General features: G+C 45.2%; 1 protein-coding gene across 1 annotated transcript; it reads right to left on the bottom strand.

The window, feature by feature from the left end:
* Window positions 1–544: 544 nt before the first annotated feature.
* LOC144115883 (chromosome-associated kinesin KIF4A-like) lies at window positions 545–16,678 on the bottom strand. The gene is made up of 8 exons (XM_077650496.1): window positions 16,553–16,678; window positions 14,911–15,169; window positions 13,684–13,794; window positions 7,241–7,416; window positions 4,010–4,225; window positions 2,280–2,423; window positions 1,521–1,610; window positions 545–754 (listed from the first exon to the last, which is right to left on the bottom strand). Exons 1-8 carry the CDS (start codon window positions 16,676–16,678, stop codon window positions 695–697), a joined length of 1,182 nt encoding a protein of 393 aa, XP_077506622.1. The 3' UTR covers window positions 545–694.
* Between the last annotated feature and the right edge of the window lie 361 nt (window positions 16,679–17,039).

The following is a 17,039-nucleotide window of genomic DNA, read 5'->3' as shown; positions in this document are numbered from 1 at the left end:
TTCATAGATCACCAACTAGCCCGAACAATCCCCTTTCTGTGTAGCAGGAATCGTGTCCTAAAAATGGTCGATCATGAGTTTTAACCAATTTATACTTTAATGTTCATGCTTTTACTTTATTAAATTTCTTTTGTTTTACTAGACCATTGCAGGCGAAAATGTCAATGCCAGCATTCGACTATGCTTGAAACCTCAAGAGCGCTTGGGATCCAAGCAGGATCCGACTCGACTGCGCTTGAAAGTGGCCACGTGACAACCTCTGATCTCCATTGGATTTGATGGGCATTGACTCAATGAGGATCGAAACTGCCCGTGTGACAGAGGTATAATTAATGCAGAAGTCAGAATTTAGCAAGCTGGAAATAACAAGTTTACACTGTCCTTGGTTAAAAGGGCTGCAACTCCTAGTTCTCCCAATGGCACTATGGGCATGCTTCTAATCACTACAGTATCGCAGAGCTGTCAAATAATGAAGAGCACTTAGCAAAGAAAATGTAATAAAGATGATGTGTATTTTCAGAACGTTAAAGAAATCACAGGGTGATAAGACTGCTGGCTGGCTTTTTCTACACTAGTGAGTGCTAAGGTCGGCATTTCTTTGCCACACCACTTCAGCCTTCACAAAGTCAGCTGAGAAGACAAACTGACTGCACAGTCACGAGTGTGGCGGTATGTCCTCCTCCAGAGTCTTCACTTATTCAGTCTTCTTCTTGGGCTCATCTTGGGCGTTTTGGAGCTTGTATATCTCCTGGGCCTATAGAAGTTGCACGAAGGAGAAAAATAAAATGCACACAAATTAGTCTTGGTTGAGGCCTTGTGTGCAGGAATAAAAGATAGCAGACGGTTTAATAAAGCATGGCTAAGCGCGGAATATCATTTAGTAGCACTAGTTATGATGGGCACGTAAGGTCCTTACATCCCAAAAGCATTGTACCTAAAGGCCTTTACCCGGAAAGCATTTACCATGAAGGCCTTCACTCAGGTGTACCCTTCACCCAGGCCTCCTAGTTGTGCACACCTGGCAAGATGTCCACAACCCGGTGCGTAGGTGGACCGCCTGCCAAAAAGCAGGCTTCAGAGACGTACGAACGGCTGCCTGGAATCAGAAAGTTTGCCTAGTAGTGCTATCGCACTAAAATTAAAAACGTTGCCAGTTTTATTTTTTCGGCACGGCAAATGAGCGAAAAAAATTGAGAAGCGGTTTTGAGGAAACGGCGCAGTAACTGTCTCTCTTATCTCGATGGGTACCCGAACCGCGCCGTAGGGAAGGGATAAAGAAGGGAGTGAAAGAAGAAAGGAAGAAAGAGGTGCCGTAGTAGGTATCCGGAATAATGTGGAGCACCTGTGGATCTTTAACGTGCGCTGACATCGCACAGCACACGGGCGCCTTTTGCGTTTCGCCTCCATCGAAATGCGGCCGCCGCGGTCGGGTTCGAAGCCGGGTACTCCGGCTCAGTAGACGAGCAGCCTAACCACTGAGCCACCGCGGCGGGTACAAGTGACTGACAAGAAAAAAATACCTGGCCCTCCAGCCCCTCCACCAGTGAGGCACAAATGTCTTGGTGAGACTCAGTCGTTGAGTTGGCCGAGTGCTTGAACAAGGACAGCTCCTGCAGCGCACATACACAGAAGGTATTAGAACAGGTTTGTGTATGTGCAATGTGGGGCACTGTTATAGTAAATGTAGACATCACAAAGCAAAGTACCCTGCGAAGCAAAAGAACGAACTTCTAATTCTTGGCATGACGCTAGATAAGAATCCAGAAATAGCTTTTCCCTCTGGCAAATGTTGACGAAGCAGCATCGGTGGTATACAGCACAATGCAATAGTGCTGCTGGTGTAACCTGATTTTGCAGAATATAATTGCACAATGGACCAAATTCACAATTCGTGAAGTCTGCTTGTGCATATTACACGTTCGAGTAGCACCCGCACCACACAACCGTGTTCAATAATGGTGTCCTTTGGCGCGGGGGGCATCGACGGGCCCATTTAATGGCATTAGCAGTGCGCCAAAAACATATTTATTCGCAGTCATCTTTGTGCCCATTCACAAAGTACCAAGTTGGCCACAACTCATTCGCATGCGAAATATTCATGTCACTCTTGTCTGCAGTGCTCCTGAGCAAAGGCATATTAATCTGACACAACGCCTTTTTCCAGTTACTACTTTTTTACAAGTTACGAAGCAAATGCGTAACATGCAGCTGAAATAAGCAGCTTTGCAGGTAAGAATTATCCTAGCTATATAACAAAGTACTGCACGCCCAAGCTCCACCTGGAGTTCCTTCTTGACCTCAAGGATCTTCCGCTCAAAGCCCCTCTCGAGTCTCTGAACCTTGGCCTCGAGCTCCTTGATGCGAGACATGCATTCAGCCGGCGCGTGCTCCTCGCCCAGCTTGCTGACAGTCTTTTCCATAGGCTGTAGGGAAAACCAGGAGACATTACCAACATGCACATGGAAAATAGTGGTAATATGAGGGACCTGCATTTCCCAGACAGCCACTTGTTATTACGTCTTTATTTGTGCGCTTACTGATGAGTAGTTTCTGTGCAAAATTTTCTCGCAAAGTAACAATCTTGAGCCTGCCAAGTCACATATTCAACACCAGTATCTGCATGGTACGTACAGACCAGAGGAAAGAGGTTAAAGCACAGAAGAGAGCCTGTGCCAACCCCCGCAGTGCCGTCATGGTACTGTCAGAATTCCTCGCAGAGGTATGGCTGATACAGCGAGCGTCGTTTAAAGCAATGTTTACTCAAAACAATGCGAAACTAAATATTTTCCAGTTCAATCGGCGTTGAAGCATTTAGAAAGTAATGTTTTACTTCTGAGCACTTTGAGCTGAATGTGTCACAGAAACAATGTTCAAGTTTCAGTTTCACGGCGGCAGTAGTTGTTCAAGTTACAATCACATAACATGAGAAGGCCAATCTTGCCATGAAATTATTGCCTCCCGCCAACAGGCGCACAGTAATAATTGCCCCCATGATTAGCAAAAAAATGTGGAGAGGGGTGCGGGGAGTGCGGCTGATATTTTCACTCTTAAGGAAGTGTATTGAGCTTGGCTTTGAAATGCTTGCGCTGTGCAGAGTGCAGGCCACCGAGCAGCAGCAGCAGCGGCAGCAGCTGCTGAAGAGCAGCTGCTGCTGCTTCAGCAGCTGCTGCAAGAAAGAAGCCTTGTAGCTGTGAGTAGTCAAACAAAAAAGGAAAACTTTAAAGGAAAAAAATAAAAATAAAGGCTCTTCAACAATTAAATGTCGACGTGATGTTATGGACACATATATAAACTGCCTTTGAAGGAAGTACTAAAGCTCATGCAATTCCTTTGCAGCCCTCAAGGAAAAAAAACACGGCCAATTTCCCTGCAGCCTGAAAAAGCAGCCTCCACCTTGCTTTAGGTGTGCACCAACATTATAGTCCTAGATAAACGTTTTTACTACCCTACCCATTAATGCAGCAGATAAATGGAATCTGGGCGTAATGGGCAGTCATCAGCTTGATCTGCCAGCCAGTGTACTCAAACTGATGCTTTGGTCCCCTACCTATATCAAGTCTATTAAAAAATGTTCCCATTAATTCAAATAAACCTTCTATCCCCTTAGCGTTCAAATTTTTCTTTATAGTCGAGTTTAATTAAAGCCAGGACACTACAACAACTTTTTCAATGTTTTTAGCCTCACCGGAGCTCAAAACCTTCAAAAAGCACCAAAGAACCCCATGTGCCTTTGCTTACATCCCTTCATGCTTAACATGCATGCAGAAAAGAGTATGCAGGTCCATAGTTCCTTAGAAAAATGCACGAATTCAATTAAAAATGAGCGAAGCAATCTGCTATAAGCAACACCAGCACGATTACTCCCAAAGTGCAGTGGATAAAACGAAAGAGGGGGGGGGGTTGAGGCACGTACCAATCTAGGTGCTCGGGGAACCCAGAAAGCAAGTCGAAGGAAACCAAGGGCTGCGTGGAACCCACTTAAGTAACCGCTGTGTAACAAGGCACTTACAGAGATCACCTGCTCGGATTGCTTTCTCGCCTGGTCCTGTGCCTGCTGTAGTTTGGCGGCCAAGCGCCTGTTCTCTGTCTCCAGCTGCGCATTGTGCGCAAGCGCCAGCTCCAACTTATCCTTGAGCAGCTCTGCGTCCTCCGCTCCACCCGATGCTATTGGGTTCTGCACCTCATGAGTTGTGCACCTCATCAGTGCAGCCTCAGCCTCCTGGAGCTGCAAAACATTGTGAGCGAGCAAACGCATGTTGAACCAATTCGCACAGGGTAAGTGACTCAGGGACACTCAAAAATTTTCAGCCACAATAGCCAACTACTGCGAATACACGTGAGAACACTGAGGGTGTCCCCCTCAGTGTTCTGCGAAACTCAAGAAGTAATCTATACTCACAGGTCAGTCCACAATACCTTCCAATCTCATATCACCTGGTTTGGGAATCCTGCAATGCCCGATATTCTAGTACGGAAGATTCGACTCCCTTTCTTCCTCCATTATTATGAGAATAAATAAAGTTCTGTTTGCGTGCTTTCCACGTGGCCAATCCAAGTGATGCTTTTTCTTCGCTACGCTAACAAGTGCATAGTATATGCCTTAGTACATCAAATGATTGACGTGGCGCCATCATTTCTTGAAGCATGCGTGTGCCGTCTAGCGGATTTTTAATGGGATATTTACAATGTACTGAAGATCCCCTGGCTCAAGTGAAAAACAAATGTACATCTGTCGATCATTTTTACAGCGTAAAACTTCCCCCTTTCGTTATATTATTGGTCATATTTTATACGTGCATACTAAGGGGTTCGACTTTTAGGTATTTATTTTTGAAAATTTGGCGAACTTTTATCGGTAGTTATATCAGAACCGAGGTCTCGGTTTTTTCGCCGAATAATATTTTGAGGAATGAAATATTGACCTTTCCCGGTAATATTATGCGGCAATAGTATGTAGTCAATGGCCAATTGAAGTCTGCCTGTGTTTTTGTAATCACGAACATATTATTTACCAGCAATCAGAGTGCAAACATTATTAATTCAAGCTGTGCTTGTACAAGAAATTGCTGCCTTCATTAAAAGAGTAAGTCAAGTTATACAAGATAACGGCAAGACGAAAACGAAAGTTGAAATTTACCGCTAAGGTCTAGGTTGACTTATTAATACTGGGTTGTCGCGCTGGGCTGAGCGCAAGGGAAGGGCATCACGTGGTCTCTGTGTTGATGGCAGGGATGGAACTGCCACCTAATTTTTCGTGGTAGCCAGAACCTACCTTTTCGTGACGCCCATGCACGGTTCCGTGTCAGTGTCCTGCATGCAGTTGATTAACCTGCCTAACTTACTAGCTGCTCTAAGCAGGTGATGATAGTGAAGGAACAGAGCTTAGCTTGCAGATGGTGAGGAGTTGCTGCTTCCCCGTTACCACAGGCGCGTCAACTAGAAGAGCAATACCTCAAGTCACACAGCTGCGCTGCTTATTCAACAACACTATCGTCGCTTCATGCCCCTGGCTTCCGGCTTGCTAAATTTCAGCTTTAACTCAGCGTACTTGCATTCAACAGCCAGCTATCTCTGCCTTGCATGCCAAGAATTCAGAATTCGGTTGAAACTGAATTTGAAAAACTCACATCGGCGCACACTTATCGTTTTAGTTCGGCTTAAACCGAAATGTCCAAGCCCTAGGTACACTGCTAGGTGGCTGAGCCCTTTGCGAGGTCGTTACAATTACGCTTGTACGAATATTCTTTGAAGACAATATGTAGTGAGTAGTAGTAATTTAAAATTTATTTGTCTTTCAGGATAGGAAATGACACAGCAACGGTCTCACATATCTCAGTGGACACCCGAACCGCGCCACAAGGGGACACTTTGAGTAATTGCCCACTTTGAGTAATTGAGAGCACACTGAGTAATTGCAAGGTAATATTTTGAATTCTTTAAGGCAGGCACTCTCAATCTTGAATATTTGGCTTTCTACGAGAAACCTCCCAAATTTTCAAATCTGTCCTTTCTTACATAACATGCATGCATAAAACAGCATGCACATGCGTGACCGCTAAAAACCAAACAAATTAAATTAATAATGACTGCCTTTATAGTGGAAGTCTGCTAGAATTAATTATAGCATAGGTCCCAAAATAAAGTACGCCAAAGAAAAGGTGGGATTGGGGTGAGCTGGCATGGTGGCGGCGGAATGTGTCGAGTCGGCAGTGCTCGGGCAATCACATGAGGATGACGACAGCAAAGTGAAACACAAGACAGTATAGCGATCCTCGTCATCGGCCAAATGCTCAGCGTGGTAGACATGCTGAGGTGGCTCGCGAGCTCACAACATGAGCACATGCAATCCTAGCGGGCATACGAGTGACGGGTAAACCTGTTCTTGACGGCGAAGGAAGACAAAAGGAAAGGACCGTATTCACCGCAAGTGACGTTTTCTTCCGAGAGGAATCTGCAACATGCTCTGAAAGATTGTTGGCACGCTAAATACGAATTTCTATCCAGCGAAATTACAGTGTCACAAAGTAAACTGCTGATTGCACCAACTTCGTTAAATCCAGGCTTAACTGTATAACACGACCACAGCCTGTTCAAGCCAGCTACAGCCGAGGGCTCTGCAAAAATGGAGACGGCACACAAAAATATGAAAGCAACAGGTGCGTTAATATTATTGGCAAAACGACATATCATGGTGTAATGCATGCGAAGCCAAAGAGTGCAGCAAAGCCTTCGACACGTTGATGCATGCAGACTCCCGTAGAGTAGCAGCCGCCATTGCTGCAGTGCCACCGCTGCTTCACGCTTCGTGCGGCCTGCTCCCAGTGCCCATTCTTTCTTTTCTCCGTTCTTTCTTTTCTCTACCTCACTCATCTCTTCCAGTGTCTTCTCTTTCTCATCGGCCCGCGCCACCCTCGCCTTTGCCCATGCACACCGAGAGACAGCCCAAGGTTGCCGAAAAGTAGTCTTCTAGCAGCTCGCGAGTCAAGTGGTGAAGCTCGCTGTAGCTATCGTAGAAGTAGCCGAAAACAAAAAAAAAACACTATGTTCGCACCTTGGTTTGGGATATAACGCAAGATGCGTTCCCAAACCGACGCACAAAGGAAAAAAACTCTCGTTACGTCCCGATAAATATGATAATTGCTTAAGGTACTGAGTGGCCATCGATGCAATACCATCCAAGTACCACGAATGCTGTTTGCTGTACGGTGACCTTAAGCTTGCATTGCGAAGAGAAGCCCACCTTCTGGCGAAGGTTCGCGATCTCTGCCTGCGTTGGATCGATGTTCACCGTTGGCTTGTTTTTGATCTTCCTAGCGCGGTCTGCGTAGCGCAATGTGTCCAGCGTCTCCTCACGGTTGCCGCTTGCCGGACTAATGCAGGCAATCATTACAGTGTGGCTGCTACCTCCCAGCGAATCTGAGGAAAAAAAGTAAATAAATAAGAATGGGGAGGAAATCAAATGCTAGGGAGTGACAGATTTTTAAGAAAGTTCATGCAAACAAAATGTAGTGTCGTATGCCGAAGATAAACTGCACAGACCACGAGCATACTAAACACAATAGATCTTTGACCAATTAAAAAACCCGTCGGACCTTGAAGAATATTCAAATTAAACATTAAATGGCTAATACTTCACACAAGAAAAGTCGGAATAACGGTTCTCGAATTTCAGGGCTCTATAAGCTGAAAACCATGCCTCTATAAGCTTGGATAGCAAGACAGGTACAGCGTAACCATAGTAAAACAAGCTTATTAGTCATATCACGAACGCCAAACCACCTTGTGAGTAAGTCAAAATAATTTGAATATTTTAGAACGGTCCCTAAAACTTCAACGAAAACACACAAGGTAATCATTCATGCCAGAATGATAAAAATATAACTTTCCGCACATCAATCCCAGTTTTGCGCTAGTGCTCAAAGCATAGGACTGCACACACGGTGTGCCAGGATCGCAAAATCTTCCCACCATTCCACAGCTCGCATCACACTAGTTCTTATGCGGTGAGTCACAATTTTGACGTGTATAGGCAATTCTCAGAACACGTACAACCATCTGTTACATCCTGTGATGACTACGCAACTGTTTTATGTGCTCAGTCAAAAAACCTGCTAAAAGCTGCAAAATATACTCGACAAAACAGGTTCGTCAGAAGCCAAACTATACCAGCTTTTTGCGAGGAACCAAGTGAGCTCATCTAAAGGCCGTTAACCGCTTAAGCAGGTTTTCAAACTACATAAAAGCTCATTAATTGGAATTCGGCAGGGACGTCAACCTAGTACGAATTAACTAAAGCTCGAACTAACGAAAGTGAACAGAATATGCGGAACACTGTGATCGGGAAGCAGTCGGTTAGAGCCAGTACCCTATTTCATTGTTCTGAAATATTCAGTCATCACCTTTTGCTTTTTTTTTTCCTGGAAGGCAATGACCATCACATTCTCTTCTCAAGCCCGAACTATCTGAAGGCCTCTTTTTTCCCCCTTCAAAACTTAAGCAGAGGAAGGCAGCATTCGGTGTGCCCCAGCTTGTGCAGCGGAGGGCGCACCGGAGGCGCAAAGGGTGTGTGTGACCATCACAAGGCTGGAAAATCGATCAACGTGTGACCGTCACGAGACTGCCGCTTTTCTACCAAAACAATAGCACAACCTCAGCGACTTGCTGATTCACACTTGAGAGTCGCGGCCGTTGAACGACTGTTTAGGACGAAACGCAAAAATCCTCAGTGTGGCTGCACGTACGCTGCCTGATTTTCCAGCCTTCTGACCCGAAGTAGCAAACTGCCAAACCTATAAGCCTGGTTTTTGGCCACATCCTAATTTGATAACACACTATTGCGTCGACATCACACTTGGTTTCAATTTCTCTTGAAGCATTTTGGCGCATTAATTATCGCAAACAGACGACAATTTTAAAGCATTACGCCGTGACACACTGCTTAGGATGGCCGCTAAGGCCACAGTACCGGTGCTGCTTTTCTACATGTAGTACGGAATTATGCGCTCCCGGTAGCAATAACATTATTTTATAACGCTTCACCAATTCTCTTTTAAGGTGAATCTTTTCGAGTTTTGAATAATTTTTTATCTTGTTCACCAATCTCGCACTGTGGTTACCGGACATTTTGGTATACCTTCTTCATCGTTGAAGTGACTCGAAACATGGTTAGAAACGTGAATATCAAAAGCATTGCATCGAATTCTTTGGCATCTGGAGAAGCGCGCGTGTTTTCGAGGGGACAATTGAACTCATGGGTGTGTGATGGCTGACGAGGTAATATATATGGACAATTGTGTCTGTTATATCCCTGACACATGACAATCTTTAGCGTCACTCACAATGAGTGACCCATGACTTTAGTATCATTCGAAGAGTGCATCACAGCGATCTGTAGTGACTAGCGCTCTCCCCTTTTGTGTTCAGAGCCGCGGTGCGCGGACAAATGAAGCAAGTATAGAGCCTGGTAATTGTCAAAGCAATGCACCATTGTACCCTTTAGACAACTGCCCTTTGCACTCGATCTTGAAAGCTGGTGGCAACCGACGGGCTTCAGGTTCACGCATATTAAGGGACATTCCCCTCTTTCCTTTTCAGAAAAAAATGCATTGGAGGGCGACAGATGCATCTCCCCTAGCACTAACTCCGTTTGTGGGCAAAGTATGAAATGAGAGCTCAGTCTGCGAACAAGGCCCATTTCTCAAGCATTTCACCCTGCTAAAGCCTGGTGCTCGGGTTAATCCGGGTGAAATGCTTGGGAAATGGTTCTTTGTCCCCGCCTTGAGGAAACAACAAATACTTTGTGCCATGGCGCTCTTTGGACGCAGATGCTTTTGCGCCACAAAAATTCTCTATGATCAGAATAACGATTTTTGTTTGCAAAAAACCATCCTGTAAGTCAGCCGTCCTGGAATTTAGCACCTGGTATTTTAGCGAGTACTAAATTGCGCAAATCACAGGTGAGAGGCCCCTTAGAGCTACTTTTTCTCAAATTTATTGCGGAAACAATTTTTGGGAGGTTATTGTGATTCGGAAAAAGCACAAAAGTTAGGTCCTCGCGGATAAATTTGTTTATAGTATATTGCTTGCAGTTCGAATAGTGACGACGAAACTTCTGTCGTTAACTGGTGCAGCGGCGTCTCCTTGCGAAAGCGATAGCGAGGAAGCAAGCTACCTGCGCAGCACGAAATTTCATTCCGAATGCAGCTTTTTCTTTGCCATGTAGTGACACCTCATGAGGCCCCTGTCAAGTACGCAAGTACCCGTCCGAGAATAAGCTAAACTGTAGTGATGTTATATTTGGCCATATGACACCCGAATTAAAGTTGTATGGCAGGAAAGCCGTAGTCGGGACCAACATTAAATAATCAGTGCAGGAAATCCCTCCTCCTAGGCGTGCAGCCAGAGACAGCTTCAAAAAGTTTCCTGAGAACTGTTCTGCAATAAAATGTGTTCATTAGCCTGCGACACATGTCGGATATTAGCCTACTTATCACGGCTCAACTGTATTATCAATGACTTACCATAGACTACTGCGATGCAAAGCAGTTTCGATATACGCGCCTGACTAAAACGTAAATTAGCTGACGTGTAGCAAGAGAAGCAATCGAAGCCTAATGCATGTTATGCACCGCATAAATTCATTCATGCCAGGCACTTCCGCAATGCATTGCATTATAAAGCAGTCACTGTATATTAAAAATAACCACTTTGAGCATCCGACAGGGCAGCAGCTTGGGCATGTTGGCTAATAATTTGTGACGGAACAGCGCAAAACATAGGGACAGGAGACAAAGCGTTTGTCTCCTGTCCCGGCGTTTTGCGCTGTTCCATCACGAATTTAGCATCCGAGACGGTGTAAGTGTATATGCTGACCTAGCTGCACAATAGTCATTTTCTACGGGAGCTATAGCTATGCATGCAAGTACATGCTAATACATTTCTCTTTATGTCTGTGAGCAGAAAGATCCGAATTGCGAGTATATGTGCAAAAATTTTATACATCTGTGCCTGCTTACGCAAGTGTATGCTGAACACGAATACCAACCACCGTATCATTGCCCGGCGTTTTCTGCGCTTGCCCCAAAATGGCGGTCACGGAGGCGGTGTCTCCACCCTGTATGGCATTGCACTACATCGAGTCACCATAGCATCCCGCCGCTGGTCACGCCATTCATCGCTCAACAACAAAAGTTAACCCAGCAAGCTACTGAAGCCTTCGAGATTGGCGTTAACAAGCAACGCATGCAACAGCCGGGTACAAATCTCTGAGGTCTCGCGTAGCTGCCGTCACCATGCTACCGATAACACGGAAAGAGCCCTGCCTCCACGGTTATCCAGCCTCCCAGCTCGCACACCAATTTTACCCTCTTCACATCTCCAAAGAGGTCATGCAGCCTCACTGGAGCGCTGCTTTTTTCGATGCGTTCCCAGGCCGCCCAGGCCGCCCAGGCGCGTAGTTCAAGTTACCGGTGGCGCAAACCGTTACCGTTCGAATTAACAGGCTATATTTTCTCATAGACTCTAAAGGAGCATGAATGGATGAAGTCGAACAGTTTTAAGGCGAAAGCCTTCAATGGCTCATACTCCCGGTTGAGATCCTGCCCATCCTTTGAATCGCCAACTGAAAGTCATGACAACGGATGTGTCGTCATACCGTTCGTCTGTTCGTTACGCTCTTCAACTCGATAAGAAAAAGAAAACCTTTGCGCACGATTGGACTCGAACCACCATCCTTCCGGTCCGCAGACGAGCGTGCTAATGACTACGCTACTTCATGCCAGTGCATATGCAGTTCTCCTTGTCTAGGACGCCGGAGAGTGCGGAAAGGCGTCGAATCGGACGACGGATGCCTCCCAAACATCCTGCAGTGCCTCCAGCATTTAAAAACAAGTATGTGCTTAATTAACGTCTTAACCACAGATCAATGATGCAAGCAGCAACACCGCGCTAAGGGCTTTCGCCTCACCGCCCTTTAGGTCAACAAAGTGCCCCGTTGAATTGTTAATTATCCAGAGATTCGAATTAATAAAATAACAAAAAAAGCAAAAAGCAAGCACATAATGTACTACTGCTTACAGAACTTCGCAGTCGTTACTAATGCACTCAACAGAACTGAGGTCAGCGTTTGACAGTTAAATGCTCCACAGTGAAGGCTTGCTTGGAGTCGTCATGGTTGCCACATCACTGCTGGCTGCCTGAGATTCCGCCATGCCAGTTTCAACGTTTCCAGAACACAGTCGCTCGTCTATCTGGCTGTACTTGGTTAACGGCACAGCTTTTCTCCGTTCGCCGATACTTTTGTACAATCTTCTCAGTGCATGCAAGAGTGCAGGTCAAGGTCAGATATCCGAGGTTAGTGGCGCGATGCGCGACGCACCTTTTAGGCGCATGCGCAGAAGCTTTCAGCTGAAGAGTAGAAACAAGAAGACTGCGTGGGGTCCATCCAGCCAGCTCGGCCAGTGTTCAATGTATTTCGTATCAGCGAGTTTCGAGCAGTGAACACTACCAAACGGGAGTCAGGCACCAGCAAACTGCAGGAGGTCACTTTGGCCAGTGTGAAGCCATCATACCACGCACTAATTGTCTGAGTGCCACTGCTGTCTGCATAATGTTATGTGAAGCACTGAAGAGCAAGATTAAGCATTGTGCTGCTATGAGTGGGCTTGCACCCCAGTTATAAGCGGAGTAACGCTGCTTTACCAAGTGCACTTTGGTGTTAGAGTTTGCGAACTCGGGCATTCTGACATATCACTCCTGGCCTTCGAATTAAGCAAGCCGGGACAACCTGCCAGCACAAAATATCCGCTAAAATTTGCATTATAAATTACAGGGCCGCAGAAATTCATTGAATTGCATGGGATTATACATAGACTAATATTAATGACACTTACTCCAAAATACGTCATTGCACTGTCTTGGCTAGAGATTCATAAAGCATGCAGATTATTTGAGAGGTACGAAACTGATACAGACAGCAATGCATAATAGTAACTGTAGCACGAAGAGATAAGCTACCGGTCGGGATGTTTACTGGGATATTTGCTCGGGCAATTTCTTTTTAATAACACTGCCGACCGAGGAGTTTGCATGCCTAGAAATGCACTAAAGCACTATTTTATCTTGAATTGCAGAGAGTCAATAGAGATAAGATGTACAAGTACACTCACCACCAAAAGTTTTTAGAATGAAATTTTGGCAAAACATACAATTCTTTAGCATCAAGGGAACATTACTCCAGATTGAATTATTCCCGGCAATTTCCAAACCTGCAGAATTAAAGCTGCACAAGTCTTTTTTTTCCAGGCTCTGTGCGAAGATGACGATGAAGCCAAAGTATTTTGCCAATTACTATGTTTCATAAACTTGAGTGCCGGAGTAGAAATGTGTTCAAGTAGTACTGAATTTGTCTTTTGATTGGGTGCGTGCATAACCAGCTGTAATTGATGCACCACATAAAATGCTACACAGGGGTCGGAAACAGAAGCTGCGTGGGACAGCTCACCGAGGTAGTAGGGATACCAATGCCTTAAAGGCTGTATACACTACAAAACTAGATGTCTATGAAGACAAGAAAAATTGTGCACTGTGCTGTGCAGAGCGTACAATAAGTGCCACATTCCAAATGCAAAACTGTAAAACAGGAATGCCAAGAGAGCCGCACAGACAGAAAATTTCTGTACGCACCCTGCAGCAATCTGGTCAGCTTGGAGTTCCGGTACGGAACGTGGAATTTTCGTTCGCTCAAAGAGCTCACGACATTGCCAAGAGACAAGAGGCCATGGTTTATTTTCATGCCTGCAAACAAATTGGGAGTACAACCTCAGCCATGTTTTGGAGGTGAGAAATATTAAAAAAATTCAAGCTCAGTGGTAACTAAATGATTAAAAAAGCAACATATGACCAAGAACAGGACGGAAATGATTATCACAAGCGCTAGGTCTGGCAAAATCAAGCAATAAAAATGCTATTCGCAGTGTGTACAAGATACGAGTTATGAGGAGATGCCGGCCTTCTACAACAAAAGCAACGTGGGCCAGGCGTCCTCCAGACCACTTGAGCGAGATATGCAGTAAGGCACATAGCAAAACGATACATTTCTCTCCATGCATCATGTAACATATGACTGCTGGCCTTGAACACACACCGAGAAAACTGCAGAAAGTACGAGAACTAAAGCTCTCAGAGATGACATGGCAGAGTAAAAGGTGCGTAAAAAACATCAATGAAAAAGATCATGCGCTGCTGAGTGCAAGGTTTGAATGTGTTAGCAAGCAGTTGACCACACTAACGACTGCTTAGCCATTTGCAAACACCTTTCGTTGGCCATTGCAAACTTTCATTTATTTGCTTTTAACTACTGCTTAGCCATTGCCACCACCTCCTTGTTCACACCGCATCATCCTTCTTTTGTTGCGTTTTTTTCTTCACTTTTATTTTGTTGTTTTTATTTTTATTTTAAATATTTTGACGTTTATTTGTTTTTTTTTGCTGCTGCCTTACTGCACAGACTATGTTCAACTCTATCCAACAAGAAAGACGGCACTCGTCATTCCTATGAGGCTAAGTACTTGCTTCCCACGAGGGATTCCCGAGTTCGAATCCAACTCCTGGAACATTTTTCTGCGATATTTTTGGGTTTCTGTGACGCCAAAGGACCACGTGGACATTTCTGAAATCTCTCACTGCGGGCAGAGGTGCTAGTACATTAAAAAAAATTTATTTAAACCACTGGCTTTGCAGGCAGTGCGACAGCAATGCGTCTTTTCTATGCTTCTGCCAATTCCTTTCATCTGTCACTGCAGTTTGACAACTGTGCCTATTGCTATTGTGGCGGCTCGTGCAGTTCAGTACTGCCGACGGAGTCGCCCATCGAAAAATACTCGCTGAAACATTGAAATATCAGTGACCAACCTTCCTTGAACCTCTCGCCAATTGCCTTGGTCTTCTCAGCCCGTTCGGAACCAGCGAGATCTACAAAATTCATTTTTGCCACCGTCGTGGCACCTCCGCTCTCGTTTTGTTGCTCCACTGTCAGTGTGAGGATGGCATGCGACCGCGAGGAGCAGATATTCATATTTGTGGCCGCAGTGATCCGGGACGCAGAGCCGATGACAACCAGCCTGACTGTCTCATCTGCGGTCGCCACTTTGTGTTCTGTCAGGTTGGGAACCTGCGCACACAAAAGTAGAGTTAAAAATAAGAGAGCTTGTTGCATAAGCAGGTCTTCGTGAGCAGGGTGAAAACTGCAAATGGGAACGAACGCAGAACGAGAAAGAACTACACTCCTCGCCCCCCCCCCCCCCCCCCCAAAAAAAAAAATATAAGGAGCCCCAAGCAAATCGGAAGTGCGATAAAGAGTTCAAAATTGTACAGGTTAGGCCACAAAACAAGCACAGCAAGGTATGTTTTGCATACTGCACATAAATTCAGTCACATTACTTAGAGAGTGTAGCAGAATGAGCAAACCCCATCTTTTTACTGATGTAGGGCCCTAAAACATGAACTGCTTGCTCAGCCAGGTACTACATTTTCCTTGCAGATAAAATTCAAGTTGCATACTATTTTTTATGCAGTTTGTGCAGGGATGTAGAATATAGGAGTGGAATCTCACCTTTACTGTACCAGTTTTGTCTTCCCGAATTGCAAGTGGCACCCTCCCTCTGCTGTTTGAGAGCAAGTCGAAGGTTTGTTCTTGGTATATCTGCAAGAAATTTGCAACAGCAAAAAATCCATAAGAAGCCAGTTTGCATGCTACAGACATGATGCAACACCCTACATTTACATTTACTTCTGGACAGTGTGACAGCACGAAGCAAGGCTGCACTTGAATGTTCAAATTCTAGGTTACGGGGATTTTATAGCGAACCATTGAATGCAAAAGATCCTCAAGGTGCATACAGCATGCGGTGGCACTTAGTAAGCGATAAGCATGCATGCAAATTAGAGTGAAGAACAAGTGATGCCAAACAAAAATTTGCAACGGCTAAGCTTGCGGCTTGATTGATGCCCATGCTAAGTTTGGACATGACGATCCATCACAATCGCACTTGGCTTCGTGCATGGCACAGTCTTGTTGCTCCTCATGCTTTCGCTCCCAGGCAGGGGTAGGAAGCTCCAGTTAGTATCGTTTTCAACTACTTTAGTGCATCTGGTGACCGGAGGACTCGCATTTAAAGCAAATCCTGCACATGCAGCACTCATGTCTCATTTTTAAAATGTGAGATAATTTCTTGAAATGCACTTACGACGCACGTTTGTATTTTGGAAAGCGAGAGCAGGTACAAACTGTGGCGGTAGCCGAATTGTCCAAGGCATCGGAAGACAAAGCTGTTATGTTTGCGCCGGCAGTGGTTTACATACCGCTCAGGGACCAAGTTTTTTCCAGACAAGTTCTTTTTTTCTGCCTGGCTCTTGAGGAGAAACAGACCATAATCGCCCATTAGGCAGAACAGCTTTAACAATTTCTTGCCATAAAATAGTTTGGTTGTGTTCACTATGCAATGGCTTATGTGACAAAATTCCAACGTTCATGTATTGCAGAAAACACACTCACCTCCAAGAACGACACACGCACAAGAAAAGACTTCCCTGTGGTTGTTGTCATGTTCTTGAAGATGTCCCCAATTGCCCTGGGGATTATGCCTTCATCGTCAGCATTTTTTGAGCAGCGAATTCCCATCGTGTGGGTTTTACCGGAACCCGTCTGCCCGTAGCAGATCACGGTGACATTAAATCCTAGAACACAGAGCAGGCAGTCACGGTTTCAAACATTTACATGGTCATGAACTCGTTACATATTATGCAGCTAGATGAAGGAAGGACAAAGGGAAAAAGGGTTTGTCAGAATGGGCGAAAAGCAAAAAATGGTAACAGTCACTGAAGCCAAATGACAACACAGGATATACGTCGTCCACTGCAAAGTTGGGGAGCAACGCTGGTGAATACTCAAGATTACGCTGCACACAACATGAATGCATTCGACAGCAAGAGCTGAGACCGCCACCACTTTAGCTCAGTGGTAAAGCATTGCATGTAACATT

The sequence above is a fragment of the Amblyomma americanum genome, chromosome 1, assembly GCF_052857255.1.
Source record: "Amblyomma americanum isolate KBUSLIRL-KWMA chromosome 1, ASM5285725v1, whole genome shotgun sequence".
Taxonomy (NCBI): domain Eukaryota; kingdom Metazoa; phylum Arthropoda; class Arachnida; order Ixodida; family Ixodidae; genus Amblyomma; species Amblyomma americanum.
The sequence above is the reverse complement of the archived record's forward strand: the minus strand, read 5'-3'. Positions and strand labels throughout refer to the sequence as shown.

Excerpts from the sequence above, each read along its gene's own strand:
- LOC144115883 (XM_077650496.1), bottom strand. The coding sequence starts at position 16,678 with ATGGGAATTCGCTGCTCAAAAAATGCTGACGATGAAGGCATAATCCCC. Across the intron at positions 15,170-16,552 it reads TGCGTGTGTCGTTCTTGGAG|GTTCCCAACCTGACAGAACA; the intron begins GTGAGTGTGTTT and ends TTGTGTGCGCAG. Across the intron at positions 1,611-2,279 it reads AGGTCAAGAAGGAACTCCAG|GAGCTGTCCTTGTTCAAGCA; the intron begins GTGGAGCTTGGG and ends TGTGCGCTGCAG.